This window comes from Jaculus jaculus, chromosome 19 (assembly GCF_020740685.1).
Source record: "Jaculus jaculus isolate mJacJac1 chromosome 19, mJacJac1.mat.Y.cur, whole genome shotgun sequence".
Taxonomy (NCBI): domain Eukaryota; kingdom Metazoa; phylum Chordata; class Mammalia; order Rodentia; family Dipodidae; genus Jaculus; species Jaculus jaculus.
This window is the reverse complement of record NC_059120.1, coordinates 7,403,841-7,423,163: the sequence shown is the minus strand read 5'-3', so window position 1 is coordinate 7,423,163 and position 19,323 is coordinate 7,403,841. Positions and strand designations below refer to the sequence as shown.

At 44.9% G+C, this 19,323-nt stretch overlaps 2 protein-coding genes across 6 annotated transcripts in view; one reads left to right on the top strand and one right to left on the bottom strand.

Moving 5' to 3' along the window:
* Zzz3 (zinc finger ZZ-type containing 3) overlaps positions 1-16,274 on the top strand; it is a 93,506-nt gene extending 77,232 nt beyond the window's left edge. For all 5 annotated transcript variants that reach the window (XM_045137936.1, XM_045137938.1, XM_045137935.1 and 2 more), the window contains 6 exons: positions 399-500; positions 981-1,076; positions 3,238-3,390; positions 8,820-8,954; positions 11,196-11,296; positions 11,563-16,274. In XM_045137936.1, coding sequence (XP_044993871.1) covers positions 399-500; positions 981-1,076; positions 3,238-3,390; positions 8,820-8,954; positions 11,196-11,296; positions 11,563-11,707 — 732 coding nt within the window. In that variant the 3' untranslated portion in view covers positions 11,708-16,274. The remainder of the gene's footprint in view (positions 1-398; positions 501-980; positions 1,077-3,237; positions 3,391-8,819; positions 8,955-11,195; positions 11,297-11,562) is intronic.
* Position 16,275: 1 nt separating this feature from the next.
* Ak5 (adenylate kinase 5) overlaps positions 16,276-19,323 on the bottom strand; it is a 244,727-nt gene continuing 241,679 nt past the window's right edge. Inside the window, exons 14-15 of the mRNA XM_004653632.2 lie at positions 17,357-17,426; positions 16,276-17,265 (exon numbers count right to left, since the gene is read on the bottom strand). Of these exons, the coding sequence (XP_004653689.2) occupies positions 17,358-17,426 (69 nt within the window). The 3' untranslated portion in view covers positions 16,276-17,265; position 17,357. The remainder of the gene's footprint in view (positions 17,266-17,356; positions 17,427-19,323) is intronic.

Genomic DNA, 19,323 nt, shown 5'->3' with positions numbered 1-19,323 from the left:
CTCATGTGAGGATTTAGGAAGTTGGGTTATACTGTTCAGTCAGATTATTGCACTGGCAAATCACACATGAGCCTTTTAATATTCTCAATCCAGTGAATATTCTGAATCCAGTGGGTGCTTTGTTAGAGCGGAAGGGGAGTACCAGATGCCCTCTAGCAAGTGTAGAGAGGTGCGAAATGTGATTTACTTGTTACGGAGGTGAACAGGAAACCATGCATTTCATAGGAATACAGTGTCATTTTCCCTTAGTTCTTAACTGTAAATTTTTCCTATTATGAGGATTTCTAGCAGTGTGACCCCTAAAGTTAGGAAGGGACTACTCTACTTGGAAATGTAAAAATATCTATATAGGAACTCAGTATTTTAAATTAATTTTTCTCCTGGTGGGTGTGGTGTAGAGGAAACTTGAACAGCTGCTCCTAAAGCACCCTCCTGAGGAAGTGGAGTCCCGGCGCTGGCAGAAGATCGCGGATGAGCTGGGCAGCCGGACAGCCAAGCAGGTGAGGCCTGGACGGGGCTTAGCAGAGAGGGTTGGTGCGGCCCAAGGGGGCTTTGTGTCGGTTCCAGAAACAACTTGATAGCCCTGCTTTGGATCATTACTGAACATGACAAAATAAAAATGTGGTGGACTTAGTATCCCCGGAAGGCTTAATCAGTGTGCCAGCCATGCGCACCATTTCTTTAGTGCTGTTCCCTGGTTGTCTTCCTGAAACTACCACCTCGTAGTTTCTTACTTCACAGGCCCCCTGTGTTAACAGTCGTGCATTTATGCTGCAAGCATGAGTGTTTTCAACGTGAACATAAGTGGTCAGCTTTGGAATCAAACCAGTTTAAATTCATTTTTTGTGTAGATTTTAAATCATAAATGTGTTTGATGGCAGCTTAAAAGTCAGAATTTAAATATTACTATTCATTATGTATACATGTGCATTTTAATTTTGAAAACTGCTCAAGGATCCCATGTTGTCCTGTTTCCTCAGGTTGCCAGTCGAGTACAGAAGTATTTCATAAAGCTCACTAAAGCTGGCATTCCAGTTCCAGGCAGAACACCGAACCTGTACATGTACTCTAAAAAGGTAAGAAGAGAACAGATGTTAGCAAACCATAGATTAGAGTCATCAAAATCAGAATTGGTCTGTGCAGGAATGTATGTTTGATTTTAAGATTCTGTTGATTGTAGACATTTCATTTTGTTGATGACAACTGGAGTCGGATTTTGTTCTTGTTACTGATGACAACTGGAGTCGGATTTTGCTCTTGTTACTTAGAGAAAGCAGAGAGCCTTGGTGGTTCCTCTTTGTCCTGGGAACAGAATGCATGGGCACCGCCCCAGCACTCCCCTGCGGAGCCCCCAGGAAGGGTGAGCTCTTAGAGCTTTTGACTGGCTTGTAGCTCTGCTGCATCAGTCAAAGTTGTTGACGGTTGCAGTCCTCCTCACAGTTCCAGACATCTACATAGAATTATTGCCTTCACTTTACTGATGAGTGACTCTTCTGGAAGCCTATTATAGACAGGGAACCTGCTTCTAACTGCTGAGTAAATCATCTACTCACAAAGCTTGGAAGTCCAGGAGTCATCAATTCTCTGATTTTATCTGTTAATTTACGTATTTACCCATCCACTGACTGACTCACTCACTCATTCATTCGTTTCTTTAACGAGATAGGGTTTCACTGCGTAGCCCTGGGGACGTAGCCCTGGCTTGACTTTGATCCTCTGCCTCTGCTGAAAGGCTGAGTACTGGTGTTACAGCCATGCACCACCATGGGTGGCTTCATTCTCAGGCCCAGGCAGCCCACCTCTCCCCTGCTGGGTAGAGGGTCTTCAGCGTGCAGAGCTTTACCACTGAGCTTCATCCCCAGCACTGTGACTTTTAATGAATCATTCTTATATTTACCTTTTATTTTTACAATGCTGAGATCAAATTCAGGCCCTCAACCTGTGCGAGGCAAGTGCTCTACCACTGAGCTCTCTCTCCAGCTGTCCCTCATGGGTAGTTGATGGGTATGTTGTGTTTTGCACCTGGAGTTTTCACAGCTAAGACTGGACCATGACAACCAAAGGAACACTGAAGTGTTTGAAGGTTGTAGACATCTTGGCTGTGGTGGTCTAGCATGGCCAGTCATTATGATCTCTGGCAATGTTTTGTTTTTTTTGAGGGAGGGTCTCACTTTACTATGGAATTTACTATGGAGTCTCAGGGTGGCCTCGAACTCACGGTGATCCTCCTACCTCTGCCTCCCAAGTGCTGAAATTAAAGGCATGCCCCTCCATGCTTGGCTTCCATGTTGTTTTAAGTTTTGTTTTTTTTTTTTTTAAACACAACAGCGTTGTCTTTCTTTCTTTGAGAGAAAGAGAAAGAGGCAGAGAGAGGGAATGGGTGTGCCAGGGCCTCCTGCCACTGCAAACTCCAGACACATGCACCACCTGGAGCATCTGGCTTATGTGGGTTAGGGAATTGAACCTGCATCCATAGGCTTCACAAGCAAATGTCTCAACCGCTAAGCCATTTATCCAGCCCTTGTTTAAGTTTTGAAATGAGTGAAATGATGTTCTCCACGAAGGTGAGATTATTCTTTGTGCCTGTATCTGTGCTATTGATCAGAGAAGATATCTCCTGGGGGATGAGAGTGAAGGCTTTTGGCACCATACAGTTCTTTGGGTAACTTTTAATTCTACCATCATGTAGCTATGTGTCCTGACCAAGAAACAAACCTCCTAAGTCTCTTGTTTCCTCCCCTGTAAATTAGAAGTGATAATAACTATTTCACAGCAATGTTGTGAGGATTAAACAATATTGGCTTAAAGTAAGTAGTCAATCAGTGTTAGGTAATTACTTTGAGACATTTATCAGGAACTTTCTTTTTACTGAATGGTTATACACCTGGCTTAATCGTTTCACTCTATGTGGTCTTCAAGAAGGTGGTCTTAAGAGTTCAGTGCAGCAAGCATTTGAGTACGAACATGTAAATGGTGAGAATGTAAGTCAGGCCAAATAGTATTGTAGAGGCATTTCTTCTGTTTCTTCCTTTTTTGTAACAAGATAGCATAGCAAAAGCGTGTGCTAATATAGAAATGTGATGTAATATATAATCAAATATGCATCTTACAGAAAAAAGCGTGTGCTAAAGGACAGGACAGGACAGGACTGGCTGATAGACTTTTAGGAGAAGCATTTATCTTTGATTTGTATAATAATTATCCAGTCTCAGTTAAAACTTGGGTTTCTCTCTTAAGTCTTCAACAAGCAGACGGCAGCACCCCCTTAACAAGCATCTTTTTAAACCTTCCACCTTCATGACGTCACACGAACCACCAGTGTACATGGATGAAGATGACGACCGACCCTGTTTTCATAGCCATGTGAACACCGCCATTGAGGAGGCCTCGGTAAGTACTTGTTTAGTTCTCACACAGACTGGGTTGCACCAGGGTGCTCTCATTGTTCACCCTTACACTTAGAGAATGTAGAGATCTGCTTCTCACCAAGTGAAATTTAAAGTGTTTTTCTAATGTGCTTTGAAAGTTTTCATAATGAACACGTTGAGCGCTTGGGTATGTGGGGGCTCGGCACGGGGAGCTGCTTGTGCATCAGCCGTGCTCAGGAGCTCTCTGCAGGCCTTGCAGGTGCCGTGTGCAGCGACTGCAGCAGCGCTCACACTTCCAGTCATTGCAAGAGGTGCTGAAACTTGCTCATTTTAATTTTAATTTATTTGCAATTGTGTATGGGGGAATGCCAAGGGTCTATTGCCACTGGAGACAAACTCTGGATGCATACGCCACTTTGTGCATCTGGCTTTACGTGGGTACTGAGGAGCTGAACCCAGGCCGTTTGGCTTTGCCAACAAGCCCTTTAACCACTGAGCCATCTATCCAGCCCTAAACTTACTTATTTTGATGGTCTCCTCATAAAATTCATCTTCTCCATTTTGCTCTCTCACCTTTTTTTGGTTGTTGTTGAAAAACAGGTCATTTATTCTACAGAATTTGTCACAGAGTAGATTTTACTGAATACATATTTTAAAAACTACTTTGTTTGTTTGTTTATTTGGGGCAGAGAGAGTGGGTGCACCAGGGCCTCTAGGCACTGCAAATGAACTCCAGATGCATGCTCCACTTTGTGCCTCTGGCTTACATGGGTACCAGGGAATCTAACCTGGGTCTTTACCAGGCAAGTGCCTTAACTGCTAAGCCATCTCTTCAGCCCTTGATTACAATTCTTGTTCCATTGTTCTCTGTTTTTCCTGTGAATTTGATAACCAGTCAAGATAGTTGGCGAGATTTGGTTGTGCATGTGTGTGTTTGTTGGGCAGGGTTGTGCCAGGTGAACTTCCATCTGTCTTCCGTAGTAGTCTTTCTTCTTGACTTCACAGTCACTAAGCGGGCCCTACATCTATTCGTTCACTATGTTATGAGTAGTGACATTGTGTTATTTCTTCTTCCTTTATTTAATGAGATATCCGTGCAGTAAGCCTCCTGTTGGCTTACGCTCAGGACACAAAGCAGGCAGCATCTACATAATTCTCTCTGCATCACCTTCCTGCTTTAATTAACTTTTTTATTTTTATTTTTATTTTGAGGTAGGGTCTCACTCTAGTCCAGGCCGACCTGGAATTCTCTCGGTAGCCTCAGGGTGGCCTCGAACTCTTGGTGATCCTCCTACCTCTGCCTACAGAGTGCTGGGATTAAAGGTGTGCGCCCCCATGCCTGGCTACCTTCCTGCTTTTACGATGGTAGTGAAGGTGTTCTCTGAATGATTTGACTGAACTGTACTAGTTACTGTAGTTCACTGATACCACTGTCTTTGTTAAATGCTCAAATTGGCCATCTTTGGCCTGTGTGGGCTATCCACATTGGCTTCTGAGTTGTTTTGATGAGACTGTAGTCAGGTCTGGCACCACCTGTAATTTTAGCACCCAGGAGATTGTGGAGGTGGCTGTGTCAAGCATTCAAAGTCATTCTTGGCCACATATTCTGTATCAGGCTAGCCTGGGCTACAGAGACCCTGTCTCAAAAAAACATCATAGCAGAGAAAAAAAGACTTTAATAGTGTCTCATAGCTTCCTTCTTATAATGTTTTGCTAAGTAAAATTTGAGGTTATCCTGTATCTTCCTCTTTCAGGACGGTAATCGTGCCTGCTTCTGTTTATGAGGAAGTGGGTATGTTCACTGTACCTTGACTTCAGGAATACCGCTTGCTGCCGGGAAAGTGTTACATTTGGTTCAGGATAAAAGCTAGCATGATCATTACTTTAAGTTTTTATTTTAAATTCAGCTTAAGGAGTACAGAGCTTTTACTTATCCTTACTGATTAAGGGCTGCAGAGTTTCTATTCTACTTCCTGATCTTAAATGTGCAATGTTGCTTGACCCCACTGAAAACCCAGTTCTTAGTGACATCAGCATAATGTTAACTTTCTTTGTTTGTTTAACCATCTCAATATATTTAATACTAAGGCTCCTGTGAGCAATATTACTGTAAGCAGCCCCTCCCCCCATGATTTTTTAAAAATATTCTCATAGGTAAAGTCAAATTCACATAGGTAAAGTCAGATAGGTTTTAAATACTTTTTAAATCCTCTTGGAATAATTGTTGTACATGTTGTCACCAGTTGGATGCTACTTGTAATTAATTCATCTCATTTAATTTTCCATTTATGAGAATTCCTATTTTTGTTTTTACTGTCAATAGTTTGTATTCTTTCTTGAAATTCAAGTTTCCTCAAGACTTAACATGCTGTGATTCCTTGATGAGTGTTTATCTTAATTCTCTGTTAACAGACTTAGAACAGGAGGATTTAAATTTAAAAAAATAGCAAATAAAGTAAGCCTCTTTGTCCTGTCTCCAAATTAATCACTTAGTGATTGTATTCTTAAGTTATTTCTCCTCTTACACTAATGACTAATATCTACATGTCTTATATGGCATTTATGTAAAATTTTGTAGTTAGAATTATTTGTTTGAAAATACTTATATAAATATGCTTTGCTAGAGGTCTAATACAGAGCTTTGAAAATACCTTATTTTGTGTGCGTGTGTGTTCGCAAGAACCTGCACGCGCACACACACACGTGTCTTAGTTTTGTGGAAGGAGATCTCACTGATTCAAAGCTTTTAGTGTTTCAGCAGTGTCTGCTCAAGTCCAGTGGACGTGGAAGCACGCAGTTAGTCTAGACGGGTTGAAGGGAAAGCACTGGAAGGCTGGGTGCACCTTAGAACAGGAGGAGTCGTGGGGTAATAAATTAAGGGAGTGTAGTTTGATGCTGAGAGCGCACGTCGGGGGTCGTTACTTGCCTGGCAGGCGCAAAGCCCTGGATTCATTTCCCAGTTCCAACCAGAAAAGGTACATTGTGAAAAAATTGACAACTGTGTAGTAAATTTTATTAGATTTTTTTTGTTAGTTGTTATTCGGCACCAGTTTTAGTCATATTCATCATGGTTATTTGGGGTGGTGACAGTGCAGGGGTTTTTATGGAGCTGAGACCAGGCTTGAGCTCATGACCCTGCCGTAGCGTCATAACAGTTGGGACTACAGATGTGCACTTAACATGTTTGTCAATCTCCCAGTCATAGGTGTGCACATTGCGTTTCCCTCTTGAAGCAGTAGCTGGAGAGACGATGACTTTCTCCTTAGTGCTACAGTGTGTGTACTTTTCCTCCCTGTGTGTTAGTCCTTCTTGGTGAGTTTATTTTTATTTTACTTACAAGAGAAACACACAGAGGTAGGTAGAGAGAATGGGTGTACCAGGGCCTTCGGCCACTGCAGATGAACTCCAGACACATGTGGCACCTTGTACATCAGGCTTATGTGGGTCCTGCGGAATTGACTTGGATCTTTTGGCTTCGCAGGCAAATGCCTTACCCACTAAGCCATCTCTCCAGCACCTTCTTGGTAAATTTAAAACAGTACATCTAGGAATCCTGTTTACGAGTGAGGATTTTGCTTTGTTAAGGGAATGGATATTTGTGATGGTTACCCCACATGAACAACAATGTTCTTAAAAATTTGGAGTAAACAGATTAAAACATTTTTTATTGATAACTTTCATACTCATAAACAATATCCTATGGTAATTCCCTCCCTCCCCCCACTTTCCCCTTCAAAACTCTACTCTCTATCATATCCCCTCCCCCTCTCAATCATTCTTTTATTTTGCTGTCATCTTTTGCTCCTGTTATGGTGGTCTTGTATAGGTGGTGTCAGGCATTGTGAGGTCATGGATATCCAGGCCATTTTGTGTCTGGAAGAGCTCGTTGTAAGGAATCCTTCCCTTCCTTTGGCTCTTACATTCTTTCCGCCACCTCCTCTGCAATAGACCCAGATCATGGAAGGTGTGATAAAGATATTTCCATGCTGAGCACTCCTGTAATTTCTTCTCAGCACCATGGTTGATGCCTTCTGATTCATCCCAAGGTAATCACCATCTGAAAAGAGAAGCTTCTCTGTCCAAAAGTGAGATTAGCATTAATATACGAGTATGAACATTAAGAGAAGTGCTTACTGGGCAGTTTGGTGAGCATAGTATATATATTTAGCCAGACACTAGCAGACGTTACACCCCTAAGGTTTAATCGCTAACCCAGCCCCCCCTTTTTTAAATGAATGTCTTAATGTATTTATCAAGCTTATGGCTTATTCTGAATAGCCCTTTGAGTGAGAGAGATAGACTGCTTTGGTCATTGCAAGCAGAGCACAAAACAAGGACGAACATTCACTTACTTGTTAAGAAAAATGTGCTTGGGCCCGGTGTGCTGGTGCATTCTTTAAAATCCCAGCACTCAGAGAAGCGGGAGATAGGCGGGTTGCAGTGAGTTTGAGACCAGCCTGGGAATACAGTATGTTCCAGGTCAGCCTGGGCACTCGTATCTTGACAAAAATAAATACTGAAGCAAGTTTAGAAACCTGTTAGATTGAAAAAGAATTTCCTGTAGAACATGGACAAGTAAGTTCTGAGAGGCACTGACATAGCAGGAGTGTGCAGAGGAGAGGTGGGCTGGGTTTACGAATCATGTGGAGTGTCAAGTAGCAAGAGTGTGTGGCAGTGCATTGGGCTTCTGTGAACGCGTTACACTTGGGGCCATATCCCCTCTCAGCCTACAGTGTGAGGTGGTGTGGTCAGGATTGAATTAAAAAGCCTGTAAAAGGCTGGGGAGGTGACTCAGTGGTTAAGAGCTCTTCCTGCCCAAGCATGAGAGCCTAAGGAGACCTCAGTTTGCCAGGTTTGATTCCCCAGAACACATGTAAGTAGCTGGGCATGGCCATACACATCTGTAACCTCAGGCCTATGGGGAGCTGAGACCAGAGAATTACTGGTGCTTTGAAAAAGCAAAGGAAAGCCAGTCGAGCAAATGAACAGTGGAGGGATATCTATCTATCTATCTATCTATCTATCTATCTATCTATCTATCTATCTATTTATCTATTTGAGAGGGGGGAGAAAGAGAGAGAGAGAGAATGGGCTCACACGACCTCCTAGCCACTGCAAATGAATGCCAGGTTCATGTGCCACTTTGTTCATCTGGCTTTACGTCCAAGCAATCAAACCCAGGACATTAGGCTTTGCAGGTAAGTGCCTTAGCTGCTGAGTTATCTCTCCAGCCCATTACATTTTTAAGTCTGCAAAAATGAGGCATCTTTCTTGGGATTGGACCCAGAGCCTTGTGTGTGAGGCACGTACTCTATGGAGCTGCACCCCTGCTCAGTGTGGAGTATCTTACAAATGAGAAACACCTTCTCAGGAGGAAATGATCATTACTATATTTCTTACCCTTAGCTCATTTAATTGTCAAGCTGACCTTTGCATTTTGTCTTCTCACAGGATGAAGAAGGAATCCCTGCCCTGTATAGGGATTTACCTGAGTATAAGGAGCTTCTACGGTTCAAGAAGTTAAAGAAGCAGAGACTCCAACAGCTGCAAGCGGAAAGCGGCTTTGTACAGCATGTGGGCTTCAAGGTGGACATTATTTGAATGTTTAATTTTTCAAAGGGTAAAAAATATTCTGAATGGTTTCTGGAGTGTTAGACTGGCATTAGATATTTGAAATTACGTGTCCCCGTTCGGATGTCATCAGGCTTTATACTTCTGTCTAGAGAAGACAGTTGACAGTTACCTGTCACCGTAAGAACAACATTGGCGTCTAGCAGTTTCCCTTCTAGCAGTTACCCATGGATCAGAATGTCCCTGCTTCAGGTTGTTATCTCAGCTGTGCTTTTAGTGTTTTGATGTGGAGTCTTGCTTTTGTTCAGGCTGACCTAGAATTTACTTTGTAGTCTCAGGGTGGCCTTGATCTCACAGCAATTCCCTTACCTGTGCTTCCCAAGTGCTGGTATTAAAGATGTGTGCCTCCATGCCTGGTTCAGCTGTGCTTTTGTTTATTTATTTTAGAGAATTTTCATATTTATTTATTCTTTCATTTATGAGAGAGAAAGAGGCTGAGTGAAAGAATGGGCGTGATAGTACCTCTAGCCACTATAATTGAACTCCAGATGTATGTGCATCTAGTTTGATGTGGGCACTGGGGAATCAAGCCCAGGTCTCTAAGCTTGGCAGGCAAGCACCTTAACCATCATGCCCTCTCTCCAGCCCTATTTGTTCATTTATTTTTTTCATTTTGAGTGTGTTGCACGCTTATTTTCCCTGTGGCACTGCATGTCGTGCACTCAACTCAGCGGCCAGGGTCACACACCCTGCTTCGTTGTCACTCTTCTTTGAGCTGGTGTCTTGTACTGGTCCGAGAGCTTCCCGTAATTTCCTGAGCTTTGGTGATTCTTGGTCCTCTACTGCCCTGTGGGACTGGGGTTCAGGCACGTGGGGCTCTGCTGTGCTGTTATGTGGGTCCTGGGAATTGAGCACGAGCGGTCTCTCTATCATCCTGGGCTATTAGGCTTGCACAGGAAGGGCTCTTAACTGTTGAGCTAACTCTTCAGCCCCTTAGCTGTTTCCAAGAAGCCAGTAGGATTCCTTCTGCTTATCTCATACTTCTAGGCCCTTTGCTAAGTGCTAGAGGAATAAGATTACACAGTGGACTCACATAGGGAATGTAGCAAGTTCAACAAATAGTTGAATACAACCCACAGTGCATAGTAGTCAGAGGTGTGGAGAACACAGCCCACAGTGCACACTGCACACAGTAGGCTTGATAACCTTTAGGAAGATACTGGATTTGAAGACCAGCTGCTTTTACTCAGCGTTGTTTGTTGGGTTTTGTATATTTGTATATGATTTTGAAACCATGTAAGTGAAGTGAGGGCATAATTTTGGCTGTGATGTGGAGGAGACTGGATTGGTGAAAGGAGGCAAGGCTGAAACAACTTAGAAGTGATTTTGATTAATTAGACAAAAGATGAGGAGGTTCTACCTGATTTGTCTGGTGCTGGAGAAGTGGAGGTGGACAGGTTTGAAAACCTGCAGGCATTAGAACTGGCTGTACTTGAGTGGGTTCAGTAATGTAGCCAGGAGACAGCACTGCACTGTTGCTCTTGGTGTGTGTGACTGATAACTAAATAAAATACAGAATGATGCCTCTGCTCCTTTAAGGTCACCCTTAGCCATCTGTATTAAATGAGTTCCCGTCTTAGTCCTTCAGGGGGCATTCTTCTCCATTAGAGATTTTCCTACGTGGCAGCTCTGGCCTTTCAGAAAAGTCATTCATAATTTTATCAGAGGATGCAGCCATAGCTTGTTGGTCTCATGAATCTAGAAATGAGATTGACTTTGATCTCAAATTCCACAGGACACACAGAGGGCTCTTAACATGTTATCTCATTGAGAAAGTGTGGGATCTGCCTTTCTGTCACCATGGGCATTAGGGCCTATTAGACTTTGAAGAAAGATTCAGTAAGATGAGAGTTCAGAGTGACCCTTGTAGTTACCTGAGTTTGTGTGCTAATGGTGATCAAATGTTAATGCAGCTCTCTCACACACTTGGACTTTTATATGAAGCCTTGTGTTCACAGTCACCACTGGTTCCAAGTGAAGTGTAATGAATAATAAAATGCCCACGTGGGGGGTTTGCTGAGCCTTGCAAGGTGACTGTTGAAGCCTCTTCCTCAGGATGTTCGTCCCCACCTTATTTAATCTTGAGTGGATGGACCTTTATCTGGTGCAGTGTGGGGAAAGGAGATGTCTGCATATCATTTGTTTCCAGCAGATAATAAATATAACCAAGTCCCCTTCTCTTGTCCTCTGTCCCAGTGTGATAACTGTGGCATCGACCCTATCCAGGGTGTGCGGTGGCACTGCCAGGACTGCCCTCCAGATATGTCTTTGGACTTTTGTGACTCATGCTCAGACTGGTACGTGTTTTCTTCATTTCTAGCTTGAAGTCAGGTTGAGTTTCTCATCTAGTGAATTTCATTTCCAAATTTCTTTACAATGTGACCACATTTTGTGCATTAAATTTTGTCCTAAGCAGTTAAAATTTGCCTTACATCAGCCTCTCAAGCAGCTTTCCATTAGAGATTTTGAGAGTGATGAATGTGACCATGAAAAGTTTTGTAATATGTAAACCGAAATGCATGCAGTTTCACGTAATAACGAGTTTATATTGTTGTTTTTGCAGCCTACATGAAACAGATATTCACAAGGAAGATCACCAGTTAGAACCTATTTATAGGGCAGAGACATTCTTAGACAGAGACTACTGTGTGTCCCAGAGCACCAGTTATAACTACCTTGACCCCAACTACTTTCCAGCCAACAGATGACATGGAAGAGAGCATCACCGACTAGTCCTCTTCACACATAGCAATGGTGTCATTGTTGATTCTGTGCACACTGGAAAGAGTCTCTGCTTTCCCTGAGTGACACTCAGCATGGGAGCTTCCCAAGTGGTCTCGTCAACACAGCTCTGCACTGCTGGGCTCCGGATCGCGGCCAGTAGCCGCACGTTCATCCTGGGGTGCAGAGGGCTTCCCCGGTGCGTTTTCACCACCACCCTCCAGCTTGCAGGTGGGGATCTTCAGTGGGTGAGGTGGGAACGAGAGCACACGTTAAAGTGAGAGTAACTTCCAAAGGCTTCAAAGAAACTCCTCAGTCACAATTACGATGATGAGAAGACAAAGTATTTATATTCAAACAGTCCAGTAGCTTTCGGTTTTGTGACAGTAGTTTTCTGCACAGAAACTGACTTCTTTAGACAAGGTTTTATCCAATGATGGTGTTGGCTTCTAGGATATCTACTCCAAAAGAATTCACTGTCCAAGTCAGTGGTGGTCGTTGATGGCCGATAGTAAGCGGGGCTACGTTCGCCGCAATGGGCTGTCCTGAGGCCGCAGGGGCCGCTGCGGAGGCAGCTGAGGTTCTGCGGTACTGCTTCCTCGGCCTGCTTACGGCTGTGAGTGCCCTCAGCCATCACCCAGATATACTTTTTAATGTAATGTTATATAAGGTGATCATGTGACATGTACAGACTATGGTGAAAAGTGCCAGTGGTAGTAACTGTGTAAAGTCTCTAATTCACAACATTAATCCCTTTAAAATACACAGCCTCTGCCTCTGTTTGGGGTTGTCAATACAACTCTCAAATAAAACTGCCTAATATAAGAATCATATATATGGTAATAATTCCCCTTTTGTAGTCTGCACAAGATCCACGAGAGATTGTATTTTATTACTATTTAAACAAGTGATTAAATGTGGGCGCAGTGAGAAGGCTGCGTGAATCTTTTATACTGCTGGGTGTGTAGTGCATCACTAAAGCGTTTTGTATGTCTCTTCTGTGTACACAATATGCTTTTGAATAATGTTCCGTTGTCAGGAGAACTGTGAGAAATAAACCACGTGGATACTGTTTGTTTATATTTTAGAATGCTTGTTGTGGCTTCCTTTTGCTAAGAGTTTTTTTTTTTTTTTAATTAGTATTAAAACCAGAATTTATTTTTTAAGGGTCTTGTTTCTCACCTGTCTTTGTCTGTCTCTTTCTTCCTTTCCTTCCCTCCCTCCCTCCCTTCTTCTTTCCTTCCTTTTTTTCTTTCTGTGAAGAGCAGGCCGTGTGTTATGGAGAAGAGTTGTGACGGTGGTAGTGTTTGAATCATATATGAGGAAACCCTAAACTAGCTTACAAAACAGAAACAGCATTTATTAATATGTAGGCGTGGAACCTGAACAGAAGTTGGAAGTGTTTATTTGGTAGTTTTTGATAAAAATTCAGTCCTCATTATTAAGCAGGTGGTTTCCTGTTGTTGCCTAGGAAAAGAGTATAAATATTCAAAGCTGGCTTAAGTGCTCTACTGACCTGAGTCTTAGAGCCCTTTTTTCTTGTTTTTAAATCCAGGGAACATTATTTACTAGTTCTCTTAATTCTTAGCAGGGTACTGACGTCTACCCTGAACTTTAAGGAAAATAATAGAATTTTAAATATAGAAATGAGAATTTTAAAGTAATATATTGATTAAATATCACTGATCACATTGATGCAGTATATCGTAATCAAAAGAGTAAGTAGACGTCTCAATCTGGAAGTCTCAGTGGGGAAGAGGGGTCTTAGCAGCCTCGGCGTCTCAATAAGGATCGCTGCGTCGTGTGCCCAGGACGTGCTGTCAGCCCCTAGCCTGGGGCAGCAGCCCGGGTCTGTGCCAGACCAGCACCTGGGAGTGTGGGGAGCCGCTCAGAGCCCCAGACGTCCGGGAAGGGTGCTGCATGCTTTGAAAGGGCTGTGGGTAATCGTTGTTACATACAAGTAGACAAACCCACTTGAATGTATTTTTAAGGGCAGAGATTTTAAGACTTTTAGATGGTAAAGTGAATCATGTTCTCTTGACAACAAGATATACTGATTTTGACTTTGAGCCCTCAACAGATAGACCCCGTGGCTTTAAAAGATTGACGTACGGCCGTCCCAGTGGTACTTTCGTGTGTGTGTGTTTCTATTTGAGGGCTGCAGAGTGGGCAGGGCTGTCCTGTGCAAGTAGGCCTTCCGTCTGCCTCCCGAGCCTTGCTTATGAAGTGGTCTCCCAGCAGCCAGGTCAGTTTCCCAGTGCCATACGGCCAAGTTACTTGCTAGCTACTGAAGGAACATTTAGCAGCCAGAAGCCATTGCTCTGGGGTGCTGAGAAGAAGCTTTCCTTGGGCATGATTCCTGCTGTGTGCCCAGCAAGCACGGTGACCGCTGGGCCCAGGACCTTTTATTATCCTTCTTTCCTGCAGAAAATCTAGCCAGAGAGATGCTGAGTAAGTCACTGTAGCCCATCAGTAAAGAGGCGGAGAGGCTCGGCGTTGCCCCAGACAGGTGAGGCAGAGCCCAGCTCTGCCTCAGCACCGTGTTGCTGACAAGAGCGCGCCTCCGTGGAGACAGGCGCTTCTCGGTCCGCTGCCCTCCCGTGGCGTGCTGCTGCAGTGCGGGCCGGGCGCGGCACGCTTGCAGCAGGAGGGAGAGGGCCGGGTGCGGGAGGGGAAGAGCGTGGCGACTCAGACACGCGTGGCGAGGCCGTCTCCCCGGCCTGCCCCTTCGCCTTTGGCTCCACTTAAGTCACAGAACACCATTTACTGAGGTGTGGGGAACAAAGAGAAAACAACATATAGCAAAGTTGAGTATTACGAAATTTCTTGTTCAGTTGTAAGGGTGAGTGAGACACTCTGTATAAACTGTGCCTCTCACTGTGAATAACAAAGTTGGAAATCTGTCACCAGGTGCCCTGTGTGAAACAGGGAATCTTCAGATGTTGAATTGCTTTTTTCTCAAGTTGGTGGAGGTACCGTTCTGTTCAGGCTTTCTAAAGTGTTGGTGTCCATGTCTTATCTTGATGGAAAAGACACTGCTATGCATTTGATAATGGGGTTTATGTAGCTAATTAAATGGGTTTTTAAGAGTTGTGTCACTTTGAGCTGCAGACCATATATGTCTGTCTGTCCCTGTCTGTAGGGTCTGGTTAGAATAGATTCTCCACAAGTGTTTGTTGGTTCTATGACCAATGTTTTGAAGCGTTGCACATTTTCCCTCAGGAAGTCAGTTGGGGATCAACACCCAAGCTGGCTTTGACTCTTCAAGGGCCTCAGGAGGCCCGTGACCTGGCCCTGGAAGGACAGGGGTCCATAGAGCCTGCCCTACCTGGGGGTGGGGTCCAGGCAGTCCAAGGTGGAACCCCAGTTAGGCTATGCACGGTTCTGTCATCTGGTCCTGGTCCTAGATGCAGAAGTGACAGTGGCTCAGTGTTGAGAACCCCCTGCGGTAGAGGTCCAGGAGCAGGTCAGTGATGGGCCGGTGCTGTGCCCCTTCCATCCCTCCAAGCACAGGGAAGGCAGGAGCTGCAGGGTCGGGTGCACAGTCCTCGGGGAGAACGCTGTGGGGCTGGGGAACTTGTACCAAAACAAGGCAGCAAGGCACACGTACATTTAAAAACCACTTCATTTCAAGGCAGGGCTCAGTGCTGTGATGAGAAGTAAGGAAGAAAAATGATGGGAGTGTGGGGAACACTTGTTGATGGGGTGGTCAGAGCAAGCCTCCCAGTGAGGGCAGTTAGGATGGCGCGGTGGCAAGGGCCTGCCCCGGGAGGAGCTTGGTTGGCCAAGGCGCGTGAACTAGGCCAGCGCAGTGGAGACAAAGGAGGTCCCACAGCGGGCGCGTTGATGCTCAGGCGCAGGCACACACAGCCCCCTCTAGAGGCCTCAGATCTCTGCCCCCAGTGACGCCGCCTCCTGCCTTGCCTTTCACGTCAGCACCACGGCCTTTGACTGTTCTCTGAAGATGCGCTCTCCCAGGTGCTCCTGGACGTAAGCCACGTACCTCTGCACCTGCCTTGCCCTTCCCCTGCCCACCCTGTCAGCTGTGGGCACAGACCGTAGCCAGTGAGTGTTGGTGTGTGTTCGAGTCTGGTCTCCACAGAGTTGCTTTATGATCTGGTACAATGGATCATTTTCATCCTGTAATACTTTGTTTCTCCTTTGCTCAAATCCTATGCTCCCCTGTAAAGAGCGTGACAACGTGCAGTAGTGACAGAAGTCTTTGACACCTGTATTAAGAGTTGCGGGAACATGGTACCGCCTCTTTGTTAATAGGGGTATAATTGTAACCAAAGAAATTTAGTTTCTGCTCTAGCATACACTGTTTAAGAACAAATGCTGGGAAACAAAAGATGTGAAAATTACCATGTATCATGACTACATTAAGAATTTCTCTGTAACAGTTCAGATCTGGTTTATGGCCAAAATTAAAATCTATAAATGAACCTTAAATTTCAACTGTTACTGTGTCTGCTTCTAATTCTGTTTGGAATTAAATAAGTCTTTCAAATGCTTTCCAGAGTGATGTGACTTAAAATAAATAGAAAAAGAGTTGTCCTGTTTTCCATTTATTTTATTTGTACATATCCATTTCAAGGGGGGAAAATGACTTCAAAAATACAGCTTTGTCCTGGAAATAAGTCCTTATTTGCACAATCAATCATTGAAGAAAAGAATCATGCAAATGGGAACGGTGGTCTTTCTGAGCGAGGGAGCGGTTTACGAACACAGACCTCTGACTTGACAACTCAGCGCAAAGGGAACCAGGCTTCCCTGGTTTGGTGCACAGTTAACACTGGGAAGGGCTCACAGGAGGCGAACACAATGGGATCCACAGAGCACCTGCCAGGCAGCGTGCCTTCTCTGCATCCACTGGTGGCGACACTCCTGTACTGGCAGTGTGACAGTGGGTGACCCTTTGAGGGCAGAGTGGTAAGTAAGATGGCTTTGTCCAGTGAAGTAACCTCACTTTGTGCTTGTAAGTTACTTCCTCTTGCCAACACCAATGCTTGTGGCTGCTGAAACGCCCCTACGTGGAGGGGCGCGTGGGCTGTCCATTGATCAGAGGAGGTCGCCATTGTGACCCCGTCCCAAGTAGCCAATGGCCCAGCATTTGAGAATGTTGGTGACCACTGCCCAGTTTTACCATCTTCTAGAACCTGGACAATTTCACTTGCACAACTTCAAGACTTACTTGCCTTGGGGTCTGTGTGAGGCATTGTCTAGTCAGCACTCTGGCCCGGAGCCCCTAGTGGGAGCAGTTGGAGAACAGAGCCAGTATACCAGACACCCCATGTTGACCTGTACAGGGCAAAGCAGATAAATCTTGGGGAGGAGAGGGGTGATGTGGGGTGACTGGGGCATGCTGGTCCTGCACTGCTGTGCCCATCCGCACTGCTCTGGGGCGCGGCCTCGCCACCGAGAAGTGAGCGCACTGCAGTGAGGGCAGCTGTCTGAAGGAGGAAGAAAAGGTCAGTCGTTCCAAACACCATGCGTGATTTCCAGAGACTCCTCACAGTCAAGCTGGGAAACAGCCATGTCAGGACTTTAGGGAGAACAACACAAAAAGGAAATGTGGTGTTAAGGGGGCAAACTTTTTTAAGAATGGTTTTCTTTCCACTTTTTAACATACATACTTCAGAAAACAGAGTCAATAGCTGCACAGAGCTGAAGGAGAACTTCATCTGGTGCCCCTTCTGCATTGATCTGTATGTGAAAAGAAACAAAAGAAAAGGAAGTTGACCTAGAGCTCACCCATTTCAGTTTCACGGGCATGCTTGTAAATAATGGAAAAAAATTAACTGCTTTGGCTCAGCAAAATTTAAAAACAGGATCCTTCCCCCACCCTCCACCCCAACCCACAGAAAGCAAAGTGAAAAGTAACTGCTTAAAACGAGTCAGGTAAGAGATGTCACTGCACACTTATTAGAATGGCCCAAACACCACACGCTGACGTCACCTGGAGCCGTTGGCTAGGACATGGGGCAGCTGGAGCACTGTTCAGTGCCGGCGGGAATGGAAACAGTAAGCACTTTGGAAGACAGGCACTGTGACTTCTTAAAGTACCCTCTATCAGTTGCATTCCATGGTATTTTATCCAAAAGCAGTTGAACACCTAACGTCACCCCAAAACTTGTACACGGAGGTTGATGCCAACTTTTTTCATGGTTGATAAAATGTGTGACTGATAGTTTTTAGCATTTTGAACAGGCAAACTATTACTTTCAGACAGTGGAATGGATATTCAGCCGTAAAAAGGAATGAGCTGCCTTGGTGTGGTGCTGCCTTGAGTTTGAGGGCCGCTACAGAGCGAGTTCCATGTCAGCCTGGGCGAGCATGAGACCTGGCCCTGAAGAAAAAATGGGGGATGAGCTATCACACCATGGGAAGACTCAAGACTTCATGACCCAATGTGAAAAGGGTACATATGTAGATTTCCAGCTGTGACATTGTGCAGTCTTCCATGGCGATCTTTCTGTGATGAGATCAGTAAGGCAATGCTGGGGAGGGGAGGAGATAGGTTGGAGCAGGGCGGGATGGGGAGAAGCAGGCGGAAGTGGAGGCCGCTGAGGGCAGCGTGCGTGGAGATGGTTGATAACACCCGGGCAACTGAACTTTGGTCAGAGAGACACGTGGCACTGCCGCGGCCGGTGTCCTGTGGCTGGAGGAAAGAACCCCAGAGGTGGCTGCTATCTCACGACCAAACGGCTGCAGAGGAGAAAGAGCAAGGCTGGGGGGCTGGGTAGCCTGGTGGCGTGAAGCCAAGTGGAGGCAGGTTCGTTAAATGCTAATGAAGAGGGTGGAGGCAAGTGGGTAAGATTTGTAAAATTTAGCCAATGTACAAAATTGAGCCCTCGCAGTGCAAAATAAATTGAGATGCAGCTGTCCAGTCTCTCCAGAGGGTCTTACCTGGTAGGTTCGAGGTGAATCTTCTTAACCTACATATTAAACATGTTTCCCAGATGGCTGTGTTTCACAGACTTATTCCCCCGGGCCTCCTTTTTGGTGTATGTGCAGAAGTGTGCATCTTTCTTTTTTTTTGTTTTGTTTTTGTTTGGTTTTTCGAGGTAGGGGTCTCACTCTAGCTTGGCGATCCTACACCTGCCTCCCAAGTACTGGGATTAAAGGTGTGTGTCGCCATGCCCAGCTTCTTTTATTTTTGATATTTTACTATGGAGCCTGTAACTCATGGTCATACTGGTTGATGAGATTACAGGTATGCCACAATGCCAAGCTCTTATTCTTTTCTTAAGATTTTAAAGTGCTGGGCGTGGTGGTGCACGCCTTTAATCTCAGTACTCGGGAGGCAGAAGTGGGAGGGTCGTCATGAGTTCGAGGCCACCCTGAGACTATATAGTGAATTCCAGGTCAGCCTGGATTAGAGTGACACCCTACCTCGAAAAAAAAGGAGCAGGGTGGGGGCTTTTTGCTAAAGCTGATTTTCACAAAGATGCACACAGATGACTCTGGAAGAATTGTCAGTCATTACTCAGCATTGTATCTATCCCCAGACCCCAGCAGGTGAAGTAGGTTTAACAACAACAAAAAGGTTGTGTGAAAGAGTGTGTCCTCTGTTCCGCATTTTCTCTTCCTTTCCTCACAG